The 23,327-nt window shown below is 35.7% G+C and overlaps 1 protein-coding gene across 2 annotated transcripts in view; it reads right to left on the minus strand.

Moving 5' to 3' along the window:
* ken (zinc finger and BTB domain-containing ken and barbie protein) overlaps positions 1 to 11,151 on the minus strand; it is a 29,471-nt gene extending 18,320 nt beyond the window's left edge. The window contains exon 1 of one of the 2 annotated variants that reach the window (XM_076113006.1): positions 10,752 to 11,151. Coding sequence is in view for 1 of the 2 variants with exons in the window: in XM_076112997.1 (XP_075969112.1) it covers positions 6,620 to 6,690 (71 nt within the window). In the remaining variant the exon portion in view is untranslated. Of the gene's footprint in view, positions 1 to 6,619; positions 6,954 to 10,751 lie in introns of those variants that run through there. The other variant, XM_076112997.1, reaches the window with a different exon arrangement.
* Between the last annotated feature and the right edge of the window lie 12,176 nt (positions 11,152 to 23,327).

A 23,327-nucleotide genomic window follows, 5' to 3' on the forward strand; every position in this document is an offset into this window, starting at 1 on the left:
ATTCTAATAAAGTTCAAGTTAAATGACATCTTTGTCTTTATAAAGCAACAACAAAATGGTTGCTAAGTGATTTTTTTAAGGATATTCTGCGACTCCGCGTTACCTTTTTTAAACCTAAAATACAAGTACAAGTGCATAATATTAAATCAATAATGAGATTCAATGAAGAGTGATTTATTATAAGAAAAGAAGGAACAGATGGACAGAAACATGTGTATAGATTATAGATTTAAATAAGTATTGACTGTCTAACGTGAAATGTTTGTTTACAGCAAGGAAGTGCCACAACTTATGTCTTGTAACGTAAAGATTTTCTTATTTATAACTAAGGACAATGAAGCTATAAAGTGTTATACGACCGAGGGCATGTCACTTTGATAATATTTTGTGCGTTAACATAATAGGTTGTAAAAACGAAGACTGATCCTATGACGGGAGAACATAACTTATGTTCTAAATACGTTCATTTAATAAATGTTGTTATAGAAGATAGTCGTTATACCTCTTAGTTTACGAGTATAAGCGAAATATACTTCTCACTTACAATACTAATTTTAATGATGTACTTGTCAGTAATCAATTCTGGAGAATAAAATGATTCTCTTTAATTTAATACGGAGAAGGACCAATCATTTCAGGGAACCGCAAAGAGGTTAGGAGGAAAAATGGACCACTATTCAAACCATTCTAAATTCGACGATGATCAATCATGCGAGTCTTTCGCTAAAATTGTATGTACAATTGAATCACGTTTTGACAAACTAAAACCACAAGATGACTCATCTATGTTTTATTCCTAGCACATGTTGCGGCATTTCGCTTTCCATAATCAGGATAATAGGATTTCAATATTTCATGCTATTCTTATTTGGATTACCGAAATCAAAAGATTCGATTTCAATGTTTTGGGTAAGTGATAAACGTTCCGCGAATGTGCTACCAAAAAACTTGTTGAATTATTGATAGTGAAGTTATTCATGAATTCTCTTCCTATGAATGTGATAATGGATTTGTTTGGAATGAAGATTATAGTGATTGTTTTGATGAATATTGTTCTCTATCGCACCTGTATGTCCAAACAATACCGGCGGGCATGGACAGTGCTACCCGAGGTTACATGAATGGAAAGATAAGAAATAATGAAAGCTGTTACGCAACTCTCATTACGATACACTCAATGGCTCTTATCAAAATTTCAGTCATAATAGTAACTGACCTACCCGTACGGCGTAGCATTTTGCTAAAAATACATGTTGGGCGTGAAACGTGCGCTTTCGTTCACGATACTTCAGTCTTATTAGTCTTTACTATAGGGTTTGTGTGTGGTTGTGTGTGCGCGCGCGTGCGCACTCGGAGTGGGGCTAGTCAGCTAGTGGGAAATGGCGCGACAGTGTGAGTGCACTCACACACGCACTACACGCCCTACTCCGGATGTGAGCGCAGATTTGTACGCCTGTGAATGTGCTAGACCAAATTGATAGGTCTATGCGTTATCTATGAAACAGTACTATTCATTGTGTGGCGGTGTGCCAGCGACGTGGCCGTGTGTGAGTTATTGTTTGGAAGCCTTGAGGTCTCCAAGTTATTTTACAACTTGCCACTAATCGAATTGCCTATAAAATTGTGAACAATCACACTTTATGCGTAGATGAGAATTTTTATTGCCGACTGTGACAAGCCACTATAATTAATTTATTGGCGTGGTCAAGGTTCTAAAGGTTATTACTAGAGTGATGCATTAGGTGTATTGGTGGCGTCGTAAACAATTGTCAGATCGGTGCACATCGAGGTGCATCATTTAATAAGAAGCAATCAAACGAAGAGCCTTGGCGCACCATGTACTTGCATCGAAGATCACGCATTACCAAGGGTCTGTCGAAAGCGTTAGGCTATAAATATTAAATATTCGACGCAAGGGTAACTACGTAATAAAACTAATAGACCAAACTCTGGCCTCAACAGTCGTATTGACATTATATTAAGAATATTATGAAAATATAAATCCGACACCTTTTCAATTTTATTGACAAGTCGACCTTAAGAAAGTACGTTTTGATTTTGATACGAAAGCGGAAGCCGTTTGATACCGCACCCATAGATATAAACGATGATGATATTGAAGATTCCGAAGGCAAACTAGCACAAGGACTTCCGAGAGTCTTAAAGGATGAACCCTAATTGAGTCGGGGGTTCGTTCGTGTGTGTAAACGTTTGAAAATCGAACGCCGCTTGGGCGTGCGTGTGAGCATTGCGTGCGCGCAGACTAGCCGATAACAATAAACTATTTCCGAAGTGACCCAGTTCCAACGTCCTTCGGTAATTTGTACCGTGAACGGGAACAAGAAAGGGCTGGGAGTAATTTGACAACTTCTATTCCAAATTTTATTGTGTCCTAATACAATGGTGTTTTTGAACTACCATATCTGCCGCGTTGTATTATTTTTACTGTTATTATGTTCTTCAGTACTCGCCGACGTTTATGACCTTGGCTTGAGTTTCAGAAGTTTAAAGTATCGAGTTTTTTATTTGAATATACATTAAAATTAAAATGTCGGCATCGAAAAGGCAGAATTAGCGGTGACGGAGATACGTCTGATCGAATTGGAACTTGTTAACTGTGCTAATAGATGGACATGGACAGTGACCGTCACATTCGAATAGTAAGGATACATTAAAATTCGATTAAATAATGATTAAAACCAAACGAAAAGGTGTTAATGAGCCTCTATTTAACTACTGTCCAAATGTTACGAGTGTTTCACAACCGGCGCACACTACACTGACAAACATATCGAGCCCTCTGATAACGCTTTTTAATTCAGTTCAATGTCAAATTGTACGCAGAACTATGAAGAAATTCCATCGGACGATAAAGAAGTTGAGACATTTTTATTCGGATGGATAATTCTAAGTGCAATGGTGCCGAATATATTTGTATTTCTGAGAAAATGTTTATGTCGACTTTACAAGGAGTAAATGTCGATTGCGAAATAGCATCGAGCAGCTCGGCTCTCGCATTTGGGATTTTAGAAATGTTTGCGTTTCTACGTTGTAAACCTAGTTTCTCGGAACGTTAAATACGTGCACAAAGCCTGCGAACAAACGATGCGTTTTACTAATTATGACTCCATTGAAAATTTAGATTTTCGCAAACGTGCGCAACTAGTTTTTGCAAGTTTAAACGCTTCGCTATCATTAGGAGCATTTATGTTGCCTTATTTTCCGTACTTCCTACGTTATTATTCAAGACAATTATAGATGGTAATATTAATTAGATTCAAGATTTTTCCTATTGCTATGCAACGCTAGTATAATGGTCATGATAAGTTCATAGTAGCAGCGACATATTTCCAGGAAATAGGAGTTACAATCGAATCATAGCGTGACCTAATTACAACGGTTACATTTGTGGTTATATTACAATTATTTGTAACGAATAGATTATTACGAACAAACAGAGGTTCTCGCCCGTGTCCGTAATTAGTTTATGCAAACTGCAGCGGGAAAAAGATCTAGTTTGTGACCACGTGTAGACGATAAACGAGTGGATTGTTCCACACGGAAGCTACACTGATATTGCGTAAAACAAATATTATCAAATCTAATTAATTTGGTGTTTGACAATGCGAAACTAATTATTTGATTGTGTGGGTTACTGGTAGGTTTAGTAGAACAACTGTATCTATGCGGTTATAAGTATCGATACCTACTTAAAATGTGATAAGCATCGAAGTAATTTATAATATCACTTAGCTACAAGATGATAGCGAAAACATGAATGGTGAATGGGAATTTTGGATACAGAATTTCAGAAATCTGTTTATTAGAATTGGTCTTGTTAGTATATTTTCTTATAGGATATTTGATTGTGTTTCTACAGATCCTATAAAGAAATGTAGGGCAGATAGGAACTGCGGTTAAATTTATCAAATATTTAAAGGTTATACAAATCAAAAATCTTATCAATTTGAACGGTGGGTCTTATCGGTACCCATCGTGTTAATCAGACAATACTGAACGAAGGCCGATCCAAAGACATGTTTTAAAATACTACATCCACAGTTAATTCAAGTCATTTCATAACCGCATTTGAATATCAAGGTTTGTTATTTATTAAAATATTTATAAGAACCAATCTTTGAGGTTTATTTCGAATTATAATTGAATGTACCTATATCATCAATATAGAAAAGTTCAAGGAGTCATTAACATATCTGGTGGTCGAAATGAACTAAGAGATTATGGATAAAACAGAGTAGCACATAATGATGATTTGAATGAACAGATAGATAGTCTTATAAGCAATGACCAGAATGTCAAATAGATAGTCGAAATTTTCTTAACAAGATCTACTTAACTTAATAATCTAATTGGAACGCGTCAATTTCCCATCACCGTATATTCCAATTGGCCTGTAAATTTCCATCTAAGTTTAGAACAAGACAATTTAACAAATATGCAGTTTATTTTCGTACAAGTGCGGAACACTAAAAATACGCGTGATATTCGTTAAGTCAAATAGAAAAACGGCATTGGGCGATCATTCGTGGCTCGCCCTTTAATTGTTAACTCGTGCCAACTGCCAGCACTTCTGCTTCATTGACACAGTTCTCTCTACAAACATCGATATCAATTCACATTGCGTAATTTTCATCAACGCGCTTCTGATCATCAATTTTGTATAAATGTCAATAACAGGTATCGTAATAAAGTATGACATTTTAGTTGCCCTTAACCCGAAATAGGCAATTTGTGGAATTTCATTGAGTGGTTCTCCGCTTCTTATTGTTTTATTAATTTCGATTGCGGATCAAAATATTGTTTATGTATCGTTTGAAGGTTAAACATTTTATTTTAATTGCGCATTTCGTTTTTGATATTCGTCATTGTATTTCCCCATTGACGGTGCTTTAGGTTTTTACTTTCAAAAACAGAAATCGTGATGTAGTTAAGATTATTTTCCTTTTTCTCGCAGCTGTCAAACTTTTGTTCTTAGTTGTTTCATCGTGAGTTTCAATGATGTTTATAAAACATTAAAAATCTTGTAGTAATCATTGACAGACATAGATGATATTCAAAACAACATTTGTAAATATTCCACGCACAGAGGCTCTCCTATCTACGTCTATAGGTACCTTCTCCTTTGTAGTTCATGTAATAAAAGTATTTGAAACAATACACTTGTAGATACCTCACGTATTCAGAACTGTAGCATATTCTTTTGTTTTATTTACAAAACTATCTGACGCTCCCGATGTTAGGTAGTTTTTATTGCTTCCTTGTTTCAAATATAAAGTTTTGTTAGCAACTTTATATTTTTAGTGTGTTTTATTTTTATGATTTGTTACTATTTACCGTGATATATTTGGACTTTATTATTGAAAACATTTCTATTTAGGTCACTCAAAATTTTGTTTCAGTTTTCTTTGTCGTTTTTCTGTTGCCGAAAATTAAAATTTCGGGAGCAATTAAAGCGTTGTTATTATCGAAAATATTTTATTGATCAAGGAAGTGATATAAATATTGTTCGATCACGCACTTATCTCAATCGTAACAATATTTGTCAATAGCACGAATTATCAACAAGATTGTTTGGAAGCCTTGGATAGGTAGTAATTAATAAAATGATAACTCATTACACGATTAACACGAAATTAATTCAGTTCAATGTTGTATTTTTTGTTTTGTTATGTTTGCGTAAGATTCTGACGAATAAAATAATAATAGACCTAATCGACTGGACAATATTGTTATTGATTATTTTTAAACTGTACACAAATAAGATGGCTATCAAAAAAATACGACATTTATTGAAACTCTTCAACTGCGCAATGATTTCTCAATAATCGATTCCCATGCCCGTAATGATATTCGGTAATTACGTGTCAAAGCAATGAGTCGACTTTTACTATTGCGAAACGAGTATTTATCAGTTCCCAAATCGATTTTATGCACGAGCAATCAAAAGTGAAATTCGCGGTTAAACAGGTAATTAATTGGCGCTCATTAACGTGCTCCGGTGAACGAAAACGATGAGACTTCCAAAACTTTGTTTGGAAATATATTTTTAACATCAAACTCTTAATGAAAAATATAAATATTTTTTACTTTTGTTGTTGAAGCTCCATTTACAATGTTTGTTTATTTAATAGTTTTCTGTATGCTAATGAATTGTGTAATATCTAATTTACGCTATGTTATGTGATGTAGGTACCGTGTTGATGATTTCCGATTTGTGTTTTTATATGTTCTACATGCAGTTATTGTAGTCTCAATATGTGAAATTGTGAATGGTCGCGTAATAATCTTTATGAAACTTGTGTGTGTCGAATGCGCGCGAAACCAACCGTGGAAAAGCGTCGCGGGCGCAGCATACGCTGAGCTCAGTCAGACGATTTCGCAAACCACCATCTAATGTGAACCTATTAACCTCTTCGCCGAGCGAGGCTCAGGCGAAGGCGAGAGGCGGATGAAGCGGCGAATAGTGCGTTCATTAGAGCCAAGGTTGTGCCGACCGTCCCACCGGACTACGAACATTGTGCCTACCTACCCGCCGCCCACACCTACATGCGCATCCCCACATACTAAAATTTAAGGTAAACAAACAAAACAACCTTACCTTGCCAACTGTAGTGCACTTCTATTAGCAATCTCATTGTAGAAATTAAAAAGAATGTTACTATCGAACATATTAACACTTTATCACAGCCATATTTTCACAAAAAAATAAATTTCATAAACAATAACAATCCGGAGCACCAGCGATCACAGGATATCACAACGCCGGAACCTAGACACGTCCGTGCGCGAGCGACGTCAAATCAAACTGGCCCGGTCAAAATGACGAAAGTGAAAACATCGCACGCACAGAAAAAAAGGTTGGCGCGGTACAGTCCTTGCAGGCCACCTCTCGCGCCGGCTCTAGTGACACACTAACTGCGAAGCGCGCGCATCGCCCGTCGCCTATATAATGAAGCGGTCGGAGCCTCAAACTTCAAACGTTAGCGGACGGCACAAAAAGAAGATGCCTCGCGAGACGCAACGGTAACTAGGAAAGATTGAACACAAAGAATAGCGACACGTGGGCGCGTGTGCGTTCACGTGCGAATGTCGGTGTGCGCGAGAGATAGGCGGCCGCAGGAAACTCCGTTCTCTTCCACTAGGAAAGACCTTGGATATGAATCGGCACGTTGCAATGTGTACCGCCATCGCCTACGCCGCTGTTACCTACTTGACGGTACCGACAGATTAAACGATGCTTCCATATAAGATGTTTATATTCTATCTAGAGATGAGTCCGAGTACTGAACAAACTGCAGGTCCAAAATAAATATTGGAGTACTTTTATAAGTTAATGAGCGTAGCAGATAGCTTTATTGTTATAACGAGCGGTGTCGCCTGGACAAACACTATAATTACTAGTGATGACGACGATGATGCAATGAAAGTTGATAATGCTATTAGCAATTTGACACGTAGTTAGCGTGGGTGGTCACCGAGAAATGAAAACTGTGGCGCAATTACAGTAGGTGAAGAAGTTTAAGATAATGCAGTTAAGTAGGTCGTTAGAGAGTTCGCAAATGGTTTTAATGAAACACATTTGTTTTGAGCAAATAAAGCTGTTACCGCGAGCAGTGAAAGATGTTTCATAAAATTTGAAAGAAAAGTTAAATGATATGAATATTTTAACCTATTGTATTGTTTGACTCATTAATCATGGTGTTTTGAAGAATAATGAGCCTAGCCTAGATTCGCATTCATAAATGTGAGGCAGTTTATTTAATTTATTTGTTTTAGTTTGGTACCAGTTCCAAAGTACTTATCAAAACTGATACAGAACATCTAGTGAAAGAACAATACTTATATAAAAACATTAAGTTAGGGGCTGACACATTTATCTTTTTTTGGGACTCTGAACTCTCCAGTAGCCAACGGAAAGAGAAGGAAAGAGATAAAAGATATGTCGAAGCTAGCTTACATACTATGAAAGAAAGAATCAAAAATAATCTTGTACTGAGATAGAAATGTTCTAAGACACACCCAGGGAACTAGCCGTAAGACTGTTACTTCGAAACGAACATTGTCCTTCCGCAGATACAGGTTTAGGCAATACGGATTTCCTCGCGACATTTACGTGCCAAATGTTCTACTTATGATAAATAAATATCACTAGAAACAAATGTCATATAACAAAAAAACGGTTTTTGTGATCGCACAGATTTTTAGAGTGGACATTAGCATATCGATGAATATGCAGATTTGTATATGGAACATCCGAACCAGATGGCTCGATGTAAACTTTATAACGTGCTAATGCGACTATAAACGCAACTGTTCCGTTCTCGTAACAGCTTTCCACTTTCATTTCCTTACTATCATTGTCTAAACAGATTGGATAACACAGTGAATTTCTTCAAAAGACACAAATTACGTAAACACAACATCAGCCTCTGTGAGAATTACTTTAATTGCTACTTGTTTCTGAGTCTCAATTTAATATTTTTGTTATTGAAACTTATTTTGTAACAAAGTAAGAGGCTCCCAACACCGACTCGTGTATAATCCTATTGTTTATCTCGATGTGAACACTTACTATATATTTATTGCCGTTGAATTAATTAAACACGGAAACATGATATCATGCAAAAGTGATATTTTATAAATGGATCTATTGATAAATAGTGAACTGTCGTTGTGCAGAACTATTCATTTATCATAGTATTTGTAACAGACCTTTTCATATGCGTTGCAAAACAATGGTCTGTTCACGGTTTTACGAAATATCTATGTTCTACTAAAACACAGTCATTAGTGTAAAATATCAACAATTGAACAGTTTCTTTGATAAACATGCGTTCCCGTTCATGTGTATTTTTTAATAACGTTTTGCAAATATTTACCAGTACCAGATATTACTTAAAACATATTATTATTATATTCAGCCTTAGAGGCTTGAATAGGTCAGAAATTAAACCGACAATTTGCACTTCAATGTGATTACAAAACTTAAAGAACTCTCACGCCGTATAAAGGCAGCACTTGTGATGCACGCTCTAAAGTTTATTATGACATTTCGTCATCGACCATCTTTATGATTCACCATAAAATACCTCGGAAACATGTTAAAACTTTTCTCACAAATTGTGATGATCTGTACCTGCGAGAATTGACTACATCAAAACTCTAGGTTTTCACTTTACTAAGCATTCTGATTTATTCTCATAATAAGCCGTTTTTCTTGAACGTCGACGTAAAGGAAAAGTGTTGACACTCATACGATTTTTCAACACATCCTCAAATTTCGATACACGCGAATAATTTCGTTAAATCGTCTTGTGAAATCGGGATGAAATCGTCCGCTCAGCCGACGCACTTTCGCGCCGCCATTTCTCCGGGTGAAAGTTTAACTATATTCATTGTACTTTTGTCACTGCCTAATCACGATGTTTATCATAAATCTTAATCCTGACATTTAAAGACCCGCCCACTAATGTTCGAGTTTGAAAATGAAAGCGTTTAAGCCGTTGCATGCGTGAATTGCATAACTAGTTTCTTATCACGATGTATTGATAGATTAACAGATATTTTAGAAAGGATTATCACATTCATACAGATGTATCGGCTCTATAATACGCAACTTATTCAATAAATAAATAGACAATTTGTTCTACAGCTTACTAGTTTGTAAAATATGTCACGTGAGAGTAATGTGTCCTCTTCATTCATCACAATACATGTTTCTGTTATGGCTTTTCTGTGTGTGCGATTCTTATTTTAAATAAATGTATTTTTAAATCGCAAGAATAGATACGTTGTATTGTATTCGAGGTATCGGCACAAAGAATTCGTATCGCTAGCATAGCAACCAAACTAATTGCGTGAAATGAATTTCGTCAATTACGAACGATTATATCATCTATATCGTGTCTTTTATTGTGTCGATTTGGCTCGGTTATTGTGATCGCAGCGGGCGTTCGCGTGAAAGTGTTTCGGTCACAGATCCTATGCATCCGCGTGCACCATTGGATCCGTCACGATCGGCCGTGCTTGCCATTTATTAATATTAAACGAAAATTCGTTATCCAACTGGCCTTGGACTGTGTTCCTTTCAGTTCTCCTTAATGATGACAGTTGCTCGCAACGTGCTGCTCGTAATGGCTTTAACAAAATGACTCAGTTGTGGTCACGGAGACTACAAGGTTTTCCACCGAAACATGTGGTCGGAGCACAATTTTCACATTTTCAACATCACCTAAGTTAATAAAAGTTTTGAAACGCTCGTTACTTCACAGAATCAAATTTCTAGCGGCGATAACTTTCGAAAGAAAATTCGACATGCCGGAGGTTTTGTAATAGTTATTGAAAGCGCGGCTCGTCGAGCGAGGCTCGGCGCAGACGTCGAAAGTGAGACCGAGAGGTTGCGCAGGCGCGTTACGAAGTTTTTATTGTCGGCCGCGCGCGAAATCACTTGAAAGTTGTATTGTCCTTGGATATTTCACTTCTTTATTTGTAGCGTTTCCGACACCCGAGCCGAAGTTCAGTCGGCGGTGACGCCAATTGTGCGCTTTGAGTGTGTTGGTTGACACTTGGTCCCCTTCACTGCGATCTCCGACGCTTAGAAGCGAACGCGCGGGATGGAACAGTGCGCGAACGCGACCTCTAATTACTGCTTTTCTCTGTAGCTGACACTTTCTAATTCACAGCGATAGCCTACTAAATACTACAACTAAGTACACATCGATGTCTCTTACCAGGGGACTATGTTAGAAGAGAATCCAGTATCGCCGGGGCAATCCAGGGTGTGTGTGTGTGCAGGAGCGCACGCGACGGCTTCCCGGCGCTTGCGCCACTTCCCCGCTTGCGACACGCTTCCTGCGGGAGAGTGCGAGGCCGCGCGCGAGTTCCGCGCGCAACTTGTTGCACAACGCTTATCGGCGACCCGGTTTCTACTTTCGCCACGGGAATCACTCAAACTGAATCGTGTGTGATGCACTGTGTGGTTGTATCACTGTAATCCGGGCACAGTCACAGGCGCGGGCGGAGAGTGTCGGGAGCGCGGTGTGCGGGTCGGCGCGACGGCGCTGCGGGCCGCGGGCGCCGGGCGAGTGGCGCGCGCGCTCCGCCAAGCCGCAGTCGGTTGCGCCACACTGGAAAGTAAAAGTGAGCGGCGCGGGGCGCGGCGGCACATTTCTCCCACTTTCGCTGCCGTGATTCATTCCTCGTGAGGCGTCAAGGTCGCTTCCCGCAACTCCCGCGCCACGCGGCCGCGACTCCTCCCGTCCCGTGCGGTCACGTCCCGCGTTCGCCACGCCGCCGCGCCGCCCGTGCTCGCACGCCCCTCGCCACGATACGCGACTCCCATGCAACAGGCGCACACACCACCAAAACATTACACCCAATAGAAAACGTATTCTGAAAAGTGACGTCACTTTCGTTAAAAATAAACTTTATCCTTTTCATTACAACGATAGCGAATGGAAATCGTATAATTTGAAACGTAAACACTTATCACATAAACATATTTTATCCGATTTTACCACGCAGTTTTCCATACAAACAAGTTATTATTCGGAAATGCGCAGTACGCTATCGTACCTACGGTTATTATACTCGTATAGTAAAAGCGTCCACTATTTAATACGAGGTATAAATATTCACTTTCTAAACCGAAAAGTTAATGAGTGACAGTGTGTCCCGTTGAAAACGAAGTGAAATTGGTTAATCAGTAAAATACACGTTTGTACAATGTACATACGTATATGTTGGAAAATAAGTAGGTAGCGCACTTTCGTTAGCAACTAAGTACATGTGCGCGTGTGAGAGAGAACGTATCATATTTTGTTTGCATTTCTGTTTAGTAGTCGCTGCAGGTGATTTAGTTTCGGTGTTTTGGAGAGAGTATTCAAATCCGAAACTAAATCTTCTAATAAGACGGTTGTTAATAAGTCAATACAAAATTACTCTATCTTAGCAACATTTCTGGCAAATCTAGCAACTATTTCGAGAAAAACAAAGACTTTTCATATTAAATACTAGAGCAGCTAGAGAGACTAGTAGAAGTAGTACTATTAGACTAGATATCTCTACAGTGTATATCTGAAAGAAAAATTAAACTAGAATCAATAAAGTTCACATTTTTCACAAAAATCTTTGATCAGAAATGAGAGTCACTTCAAAAAGCGAAAAAATACACATATTTTCTATAGAAACAGTCGGAATAGATAAAACAGTGTCTTATTGCACCGCCACGTGCAAAGAAAGTAGTGAGTTAAATATGATAGTATTGCATAACACTGGCAGGTTGTAGTCACTTGTCTATCGCATTGTAACCTGATTCCCTCAGTGATTCGAACCACGATAAGCGTTGCGTTTTCTTCGGCAAGGCGTGGAAATAGTTTATCGCGATTATCTTTGCAAAATATGGTTTGGATTTCACTTTTGATACGGTGATTAGTGTTGATATGAATCGATGTAAATAAAGTGAATGTTTTTATCAGTAGTTCAGTTTTTGGTGTTGTTTGATTTGATTTAGGGACTGTAATTAGCTCGGCATAATTATACTTATACAGATTAAGTGATTTTCAAAACGTTTTAGATTACAGTAGTTTTAAAACTTTGCAACGTGTAATAATTTGTTGAATACGTCATACATTATCAAAGTGACTGAAAATTTTCTCTTTATACAGATCAATTCAAAACCAATGTTCCAAATATTGGGTGATATATCGTGACACTTGCCAACAACTCGATAGTATCGAGGATGTATCGTTCAAAAGTCAAATTTCCTAAACTAAGAAACTGTAAAACATACTCTCACTCAGCATTAATAATTCGCGATTATTGAATAGCTAACTGAATTTTATATATATTTTTGCTGTAGTACTATTTATTAGATTAGTGTTGTAAGCCCACGTGAACATAAAACTAAGTGATTGTCTGGTCAAGTTTACGATGTTATTTATTGTAGTACGTTGTCTAGACTCGTACGTTGTAGTAAACATTAGGTAACTTGCACTAAAGCTGAGAAAATATCAACATTTTGAAGGTAAAGTAAAATATTTTAACATGTTTTCGACAGTTTGTTTCTATGTGTGTACAGCAGTTTTTTGTAACCAGTTGCGAGAACAGTTACTGCTTTAAAAATGTCAGAATAAAGTCACTATTGTAGAGTTGGAAAAACATTTTTTGTCTCTTTAAAAGAGAGTAGATAAAGTAGAGTTTCTAAGAGCTCTACAATGGCAGAATAAAATTATAATTTTCACCCAAATAGTCTCGTTATTTACTCAACCCGAAGCAATACTTTATAACATTTCCACATTTCGTCCAATCTCGTCAAGGTTTTCCCGGAATACCCACATAAAACACTGAAACTAAAAATAGCAACAAAAAAATTGCAGCCATCCGTCCATTGAACATTTAAAAAGAGGTTGTACTGTCATGACTAAGGCTTGGCGTGAGAAAATTAACACAAACTACCTACATCGTGCTTCCGGCCTGTGAGGCCTCCAAACGTGGCTTGAACCGCACTCAGAGATCCGTGTTATATACTTAAATACATTGTTATAGATCTTATTCTTTGGGAAATTTGGTTTTTCATGATTAAGTAGGTGTCTGTGAAGGTTGTATAGTGATTGTTTTTCTTATGTCTGTCTCCTGTTTCAGGCTGTTTTTATGCGCTTGACCATGTGATGTAGCACTTTTCTGAAGGTTGATTAGTAGTTGTTTTTAATTTTCTTATTTCTGCTTTTGTTTTAGGCACGCTTTGTAATTGTATTTTTTGTAAAAGGAGTTTATTGTGAGATTATTCTTGTTTCATAATTAACTAAAATTTTAATACTCAAATCGTTTCATAATGTACATAAGAGTCAAGTGAAATAGATATTTGTATTTATCTAGGAAATAAGTTTAAAGGGCTCTACATACATATTACTCTACTAATGTGTCAATATCAATTTGACGATTTTCAATACAAAATTCAAACACAATTGTTTTATGTATTGTTTGTGAATAAATAAATGAAACAATAAATCCAAAAACAGTTTTCTCTTAGTAAATGATGATACAGCAGTAGAAATCACTTTGTCAAACATACTTCAATTGTCAATAGCGGACCATGATATCCAATTTAACGGTTTTATACCGAATACTATTTGAATACGTTTTTCCATTGAAATGGACGGGAATTGAAAGAAAGGCCGTTACTTTCTCTTTGGTGCAAGGTTTGTATTGGAGACTTGCAATTCGAGATTACAAGCTTATTCAAATTGTCGTTTTATGTAGAAAGGTCGCTTTATTATTTTGCCAGTTTCTACAAGTTTGGTGATTCTCACCAGTCGGTACTAATGGGTATCGAGATTTTGACATTTAAAATGTACTGAACATTTCATTTCTATGGCAACCGCTAAAGGCACTGATCATGTTTTCATATAGAATTTCTCGATAGCTAGCCGATAGTTATACATTCTAGATAGTCTATAGTCGAAAGTGATAGAGAAAAGAGTTACAGTTGATCGTCACTATATGGTTCAGTGGCACTTTTACTCTCTGACCAATTGAACTATAACCTGAATGTCATAGTGTTACTATTTTATAGGGGTTTGTATTGATAAAGAACTTAAAAAAGTCTCTTAAAACAATGTAATTCATTGTATTTGACCTTAAACTGATATATTTTTTTGTAATTTGGGCTAAGACGGGAACCTTAAGACCGAATTATTTTCATTGACACCTCCTCTCGGATATGAAACTAAAAAACCTCCGCAGCTGGTACTGCAGACTGGTTATTAAATCAACCCATTATTAATAACTCAACGCTTAATTTGCTTATCTCTATCTACAAATGTAATACAAACTACAAAGTCAACTTCACATGACATTTGTCCCTACTATTACAAATATTTTCGCAACTATGCATTTAAGGAAAGTTCAAGCAACTCATGTCATATAGATCTGAGCCAATAAACTCCGTTCACTTTCTACGTGTCTCCTACTTAGTATAAACATTCATTTAGGATTTTAAGTCTGCTAGCTGATGATTTGTGGCAGACAGTTAGCTCGTCATTTTTCGTTGCAGAATCGCAAGGTAGTGTAACTTAGAAAATGTCTAAAAATGGAATTTTCTGAATGATTATGGATAAGGCGGGTCCTGTTAGGTCCGAGTAAGGTTAAATGTAGTACAACAATGTAATAATTGTAAGTAGCATTAATAGAAATAGATAAATAGGAACTAAGATATTCTGATCTAAAGATACGATTGAAATACTTTCTTGAATATATACAAACTAATTCAGACACACGATACAAAATAACGTGAAAAGCATACCATCCTACAAACAATCTGCCACAAATGTTTAGCATAATACAAACAGTACTTAATAAAAAACAGTTCGATTGTTCTCTACAATCGCTACAATATTTGGACGATCGCCAAACTATTCGTATTATTTTATTGTTCGACGCGATGATTGATCCTTCATTGTTTTAATGAATATTTGGTAACATAAAATGGGTCATGCAACTAACGGTTTTGTTAAACAGGACCTTGTATAAATAGAACGTCATTCATAAACATGATTATGTAGTAGTTTTAAATACGTTTCTACGCATACTTTTTTTAATACTATATGGTTTCCAGCGAGACTGTATTAGATAGGAACCTATATTTTTCGCCGTGTAAAAAAACTATGAGGCAAAAAAAAAAACGTTTTTTTTTTATAAATCTGTTTCAGACTTATCGAAGGTCGCAAAATCGTTCATTTACGAATTTAGGTATATTTTTTAGGTTTTTATTTTTAGGTTAGGTAGCACTTTTTCCCATTTATGTTTCGACTTTGTAACATTTGCACATTTTATCACACTCCAAGCTGCTAATTGAATATTAGATTTGAATACCATTCAATTACTAATTCTAAAAAGGGGTACTCAAGTTAATGCTGAAGGATTTAAGACAAACTATCGTAAGCCGTTTTGGTTTTATCGTCTGAAATCATACCAGTCTAAAAATAATCGAAAATATGTAGGATTTTCTCGATATTTTCCAGCAGTAATCTAATTTTAAATTTCAAAGAAATATGACTCATCCTTGTTGCTTTCAAGTATAATCTTCAGATCAGTAAGAGTTGTAAAGTTTACGTCAGGAAACTCTCAATCGTAATACGAAATTTGGAACTATGCCAGGTAAATGGCAATGGGTTTCCCCTTATATTATGTATGTGATATAACATTAGAAGTTGTAATCTGCGTAGTAATACTGTGTGTGACTAAAATATAGAGTTATTTACTTTTCCGGGATGCTGGAGACTGAGTTTCTATTAAATTGGGCCTGTATTTTGTTTTGCTTTAAGCAAATACAGTTGTAACTGGTTTCCTAAAGCATATTAATTGCTATTGTTTTACGACAGTCTTAATTAATTTTTGGGGCAACGTTAAGCAAAGTCCACTCTTTTCTTTATTCTGATATATGGACGCCCACTTGGTTGGGTCGGTCACAAATAGGGAAGAAAAGACTACAAATTAACAGTACATTTACATGAGATGTGAAATGAATGAATAGAATGTAAATTTATCACAATTTAAACAGCTCTCAACACTCGCTATGTGAATGGACTCTTAAACCTCATGAATATGCAAAAAACCAGAAGATATTTTTTACCGGAAAATAGTTGTTTCTTTATAGTGTTCTTATAAAGTGCAGATGCATCTCGCGGCAAAAGTATCATATTACAATCAACATTGTATCAATTGCGTGACCAATTTAAAAATAATATTATCAAATTAATGATCTGCAGATAAATTGGTCAACGATACATTTATCAATTACCGGTACCTATCACTAGGAGATGAAGTTTCGTGACATTTTGCGATGTTAACTATCTGGGTGTCAATATGACATTAGTGGTTGTTTTGACAGGACAAGTGTCAAACGTTAATAATACACGATAGCGGGTGGTGTAATTTAATTGACTTAATTTTAATTAACATAAAATAATTACTTCGCTTTAAAATATATGAAAACTGACTTCTTATTTCGTTGGTTTTATTATTTCGTATTTTATTTACACTGTTTAAAGATTTATTTACCCGTAAAGATATTAATTGAATAAATATTGATTAGCGGAATATGATTCCATGAATTTTTAGTTCTAACATTTCAAACATGTTATCTCTATGAACAATCATGATCATCATTATTACAGTTCCTGATTAGCGAATGTCATTTTGACCTAAAAAACTAAACGAATATTACGCAGCTGTTGTACTATTGACGATATCTAAACTATAACGAGAACAAACTGATACTATCATGTCACCTTTTGTCGTTCAACATTTAGATTTACTTGACAAAATTAGTTCATATCATTTAAGCTTCGGGCGGGAATTAATTTTTCATACATTTTTGATAGCGGCCCGATAACCAGACGCCAGAACTTCGTGCCTCTCAAAACCGATTAATATTTAATTAAATTTTAAAATTTCACATTGTCAGTTGTCTCGTTATTAAGATAAAGCTCGTTTGTATTCTCACTTAATTACACCTATTAATACAAAGTGGTAAAACAGAAGCTGATGGTATGTCTTTTTAATTTTTATTACAAAACGGCTGGTCCAGGTGGTGTGTTGACCAATATGTTAATGGGTATGCGAAAGTGGCTGCTTAATTGGGTTTTATTAATAATGGATAATTGGCAGAGTACCGAAGTGTGGAGTGCGAAACACGGATGATTTTACAACTTTATTTTTAGGTTTTAAAAATGTAATTCGGTATTTTTCTTTGATGTTATCATTCAATATGCATAAAACTCTTCCGTTGCTGAGTGACTGACTGATGGACAACGCACAGCGCACACTCCTGACAGTAGAAAGTTTAAATAAGGCATGAAGATTTCTTAGAAAATGTAGAGGAACTAAAGAGAGAATTTTTGGAAATTTCCCCCAGAAGGGAGTGAGATTAAACCTCTGCGAAGCCACGGGCGGACAGCTAGTCTCAAATAAAATTGACAAGTTTTGTGCGAAAGCTGAAACTCAGTGGGTTTTAACAGTATGTGTTTATTATTACACATGAGGATATGCACTAATGTCCGTCTCCTTGATCTCTTAACCCCTTAGAACATCCATGTGTGGAAATGGGGTCATCTATTTTAGTCAGGACCCTACATCTTGAGTCTCAAACAATAAATTACTAAGAGTTCTCTTTACCCTTGAAAACGTCAGCTATGAAATAGTTGAAGATTATTATTAATGAACACTTGAATGGTTTTAATAGTCTTAATTGATATATCTTTCACAAGAGAAACTGTCGTGTCGAAATTTTTCAAATGTCGTTTTGACATAAATAGGTCAGATTGACAAAGGGTTCATTGTGGAACATCCCTGTAATGTCATATTGACAAAGTAACGTTTGTAGAATGTCCTTGAAACCTTGATTTCAATTATATTGTATGAGACGATGTTCTAATAATCTTCATTCATCCATCCTTCCTTAGAGGCTTATGACGTCACCATGGTTTCTCAAAAGGAATACTACCAAAAATAGGTCAAACTAACGGTAGGGTCATTGTAAAACGTCCCTGAAATATTACAATGAGAAGGGTCTTATTGTGGACTGTCCGTGAAAACTTGAAAAAAACCTGATTGGGTCACCATGTTACATTGTTAAATTAACTGTATTTTGATACTAAAAGGATTAGTTGATTGTTATCACGGCTAACGTACTTTTCTTATGAGAAAAGATTAAATTAAATGTTGATTAAAATGTTTCTAACCCCTCCCTCAATTCAGGGATACACTGTGGGAAGATAGTGTTCTAAATGTTTTTTAAAGTTATTTTGACATTGTGAGGTCAAATTGACCAAGATACTAATGTGTTTCCTAGAATGTGACTTTGACATAGTGCCTATTATAGAAGGTCCTTGAAAACAAATCTCAAAACTAGTTTTTGTCGTTCATTTGGTAATAGATCATTATATTAGTTTCCGTTAGACAAAAATGAGGTAATGCTTAACTTAATAATATTTGCGTTCCGATTTGCGCCGAAAGAATGGGTAAATAGCAGATTGTTTACTTAATGAAAACCTGTTTTTGAGTTTTGCATAGAACCGTTTCTTCACAGACTTTGTTTAACCATATTTACATATCAGTTTATACTTTCATTGTCATTATTAAACAATGCAATTATTCGTCTGATAAATATGTTATGCAACAACGACACCTATCATAAAGATTTAAAGCCCAAAACTGCTTATACTTTGCAAAACAGTAAACTCCTGATGCTGAATACAATACTTTTTTTTAATACACGAACTGTAACCTCCAAAATTCAAATCGAACGTCTCTCAGAATTAAGACTGCCTCCGTGGCGCAGTGGCTAAGCTAAGATCAACACGCCGTTACCATTGCGACGGAAAGTCGTGGGTTCGATTCCCACACGAAACAATCATGAAAAATATATGTACGATCCACAAATAGTTGTTACGGGTCTGGTTGTACTTTGTGTCCGTTGATTGTATATTTGTAAAAGTCCCCAGCACACAAGATCAATTCTTAAAAAATCTCTTGCTTAAAAACAAAAAAAAAACCTTAAGTGACCAATAAATCAAAGCCTAAAATTAAAAATCGTATACAATCTTCGTCTATCAAAGAAACACTTGTATAATATTATAAAAGAAAACAAATAATAGTGCATAGTAAATGCTCATGCGGCTCCGGCGACATTGAAAGTAGGCATTATATTACGTAACCCTAGAATCGTCGGGTGTGTGGATTGAATGTCACTCGCACGTGGTCGTTGCTATGATGCACCGATGTGGTGATTACAACTGACGTGATATGTTATAGAACAGAATTTTCTTGGCAATAACGCCATAGTAGTTAGAACATAAAATGTTGTTTACGGTAAAAATATTGTATCTTTATCTTTTATCCCATGTTGCACATGGATTTCTTGTTTTCTGGTTACGACTCTTGCTAGTTGGTACTGCTATATTGGCCAGAACGTCAAGTTGAGTCCAGAGTTCTCGTGTTATCAAAAAAAAATGCATGTCCATGTTTTAAGGTCTGATGGGTATTTTTAGTCACAATTACTCGTATTTCATCCGATGCTGTAATTGTAAAAGCAAAAAAAAAACAATGAATTATCTTCAGAAGCAAAGTTTACTAAGGTCAAATTCTTACGCCACCGACGCATCAAAGGTCACTGTGTGGCTTACTTGTACTTAATTTAATTTAGCCCTTTAAAAAAATCCCAATCGACCATGTATTTTTCCTCGGACAACTACACTAGTTTCTAGATACACTAGATTCATCTAGTACAGTCATAGTACTTCAACACAAACATATCCTAGCTACGTATCTATTACTATCTCAATGACTACCATGTACCAGTCACATGTAACATAAAGATACATACGTTTGTTTATAACATAAAATCGGTGTTTCCTCGCATTTCTAAAATGGAGCAACAAGTTTAATTTGATAACCTCACGTAATAACGTTTATCGCGGAATTCGTTCTCTTTCTAATGCATGTGGCCTAAATTCGTTTAGCTGGTGCGGATAAGCTTACAGATATTATTGTGTTATTAATAGTTTATATGTGTGTTTGTAGAGGTGAGATGTGGAGTGATGGGGCTATCGTTGTCATTTGAAACTGGCATGATGATGATCATAGAAAGTATTTAATTTAAAAACGTAATTAGTGATTTTTACGTGAATCGAAGCCGTGACACTGCGCTACCTGGCTCAGCAGTTTATGTTCTAGTGATACAGGAGTCTCGGGTTTGATTTCGAATAATAAGATTTTTTAATGAGAAAAATTTATTGTAATGTCGCGTTAAAAGGGGATAAACATACATGGGGGAATGCCATACAGGGGAAATGAGAATTCCGGAATAAAAAAAATAAAATTATTTTTAAGGTATGACAATTACAGGTATATAGTCTTCTTGCATTTCAGTCACTACTAATAAGTAAGTATAATCAAAAGAAGAAACGAAATTCTTAGTGTAAGTAAAAATAACAAAATAAAAAGTCACCATCCAAAGTACAAACACAATTCGATAATAGAACGAAGCCACTCAAAAGATAACATAGCTAAAAGAAAACTGTGCCACAACCTTGATTTGTAAGATATTATGTTACAAAACTGATAACCCCGCCGGGGAATCGAACCGGCTATCATTCACATTCGGCTGTTACGCAAGCGGAAACCGTGTTATGTAGTCTGCTATAGTAAATGATAAAATATATAATTTTACTGTTTTGATTTCATTTTTATAATAATAATATTATGATTTTTGTTATTGCAATGGATTGCGACACTATTTTGATAAACACTGTCCTTTATTCATAATTATGGAGATGGTGCTGCTATCTGTTGATCGAAATTAGGAACTATTACCTATTAAAAATGTAATCGGGCGAAATCTTTTGAAGTTAATCAAATTCTCTTTTACTCAAATGTTAAAATCACGTAACGTTAATTCTAGTCATAAGATAATTTCTAAAATACCGTATTTTTACCGAGTTTAAAGAAAAATATTTTATTAATATATTATGAAAATTTATTAGTGGCTTGAATTTCCTTTAAACCGTATTGAGTCCGCATTATATCGCACGGTTTGGGGTCAACCTAGTGAGAAATTGTTCAAGCCGCCCGAAGGCGATGATTTTGACATGACCTAACGACTGTTATGTAAATGACAATCGCAGGGACCAAATACCACTATGCGATCACCCATCTATGGAATGACCGCACCATGCGTTGCTGTCCCATATATCGATTCCAAAATATAAGCCAGTTCGAAATAAACCCCGAAATAACAAGCAGTCGAATTATCTTAAATTCAATTACTACATTTTCATTTACATTCCTGAAGAACAAGTTGTTCTAATTAAAAACCTGAAAACCCGTGGTGAACAATAACAAGGTAATTCCGAAATTATCTGGGTATGTACAATACCCAATTATCTAATAAATACAACGTATATCGGCCGCATACGGAAGTATAAGTAGCTTACGAGTTTCCCTTTTGAAAAACCAAAAGTTCATTGCTGATTAGAAAATGATATTGTAAGTTTTTGAATATGTTGGCCTAATTGTTGAAGTCGAGAAATATATTGGTTAATTTATTTACTTAAAAAAGAAAGTATAATATTGAAAAATAGTTAAAAGTACTGAAAAATATGTGTTATTTCTAATACACGCTTTAAGTGATTCTCCGTACAGTAGTTACACAGCTATTGGTTGAATAGAGTCTAATAAAACGATTTTCTCTTGGGGACAGCGATTTTCCGTACAGGACTTACCTACGAGAGAAAAGCCCATAAAAATGATAACTGCGATGAAACTACGAACAAATTAACATTTATTAACACAAGAAAGTGTTCGTAAAACCGATCTTAAATAGAAAAATACCTTTAGTAAACCAATATTATGACATAAACACTCGCAGTACTGTGAATCTATTACAATTCTCCATGAACCTTGTGTTGGACGTTAATTTACTTTGTTGTAAATGATAGGTACTATTTCCTATTGCCACGTGATCTCGTCAATTAAGCGGTTTATGGTCGTGTGTGGCCTCCGCGCAGGCGGTAGCGGGACCAGACATATTGTTTCATAGTGTATTCTTCAATTCATGATGTTAAGATAATGTTATAAACTTTTGTATTTTACCAATAAGGTTGTATAAATATCTATTTATGAGATAAAAATCTATAGCGTAGTTGATGTTTTTAGAAAAACATTTGGGATTTTGTTTTAGATAAGAGAACTGTAAATTAAATATTAAGGAAATCTTTGAAATGATGTGGAAATGAAAGAAAAGCAGTGAACTCTGAAATGCGCATAAAAAATTTGTTGCTGTGTAGGTACTTTGTGTCTCTACACAGTGTATGTACACAGCAACAAATTTTCCTGTAAAACAACTAAAAACGTCAACATGTAAAAATAATTTATTTAACTGAAATTTCAATCATGTAAATCATATCTATTCACAAAAAGCGTGCCTTTTCGTGTTTTCAGTACGGAAATATGCCAAAATGCGCATTGAATGTTTAACTTTTTGTAGAAAAACCGCAAAAGTCAATCTCAAAAGCAAAATATCAATCGTAATAAAAACTCTCGCACGTGTTTTGTTCTACAATAAATCCATCGAACTTCGACTATTCAGTGATAAGTGATAAGGAGATGTTGTAATAGATTTATGTTTTGACGGTACTAGTTATCGTTTTGTCTAGGACGTCCTTAGCCCTCGGCCTCGGCAAGATAAAACTTATAATATTATGATTGTAGATCCGTTTTGACGAAAGCAATGACTTTGAGAGTTTTAT

The sequence above is a fragment of the Anticarsia gemmatalis genome, chromosome 1 (assembly GCF_050436995.1).
Source record: "Anticarsia gemmatalis isolate Benzon Research Colony breed Stoneville strain chromosome 1, ilAntGemm2 primary, whole genome shotgun sequence".
NCBI classification, from domain to species: domain Eukaryota; kingdom Metazoa; phylum Arthropoda; class Insecta; order Lepidoptera; family Erebidae; genus Anticarsia; species Anticarsia gemmatalis.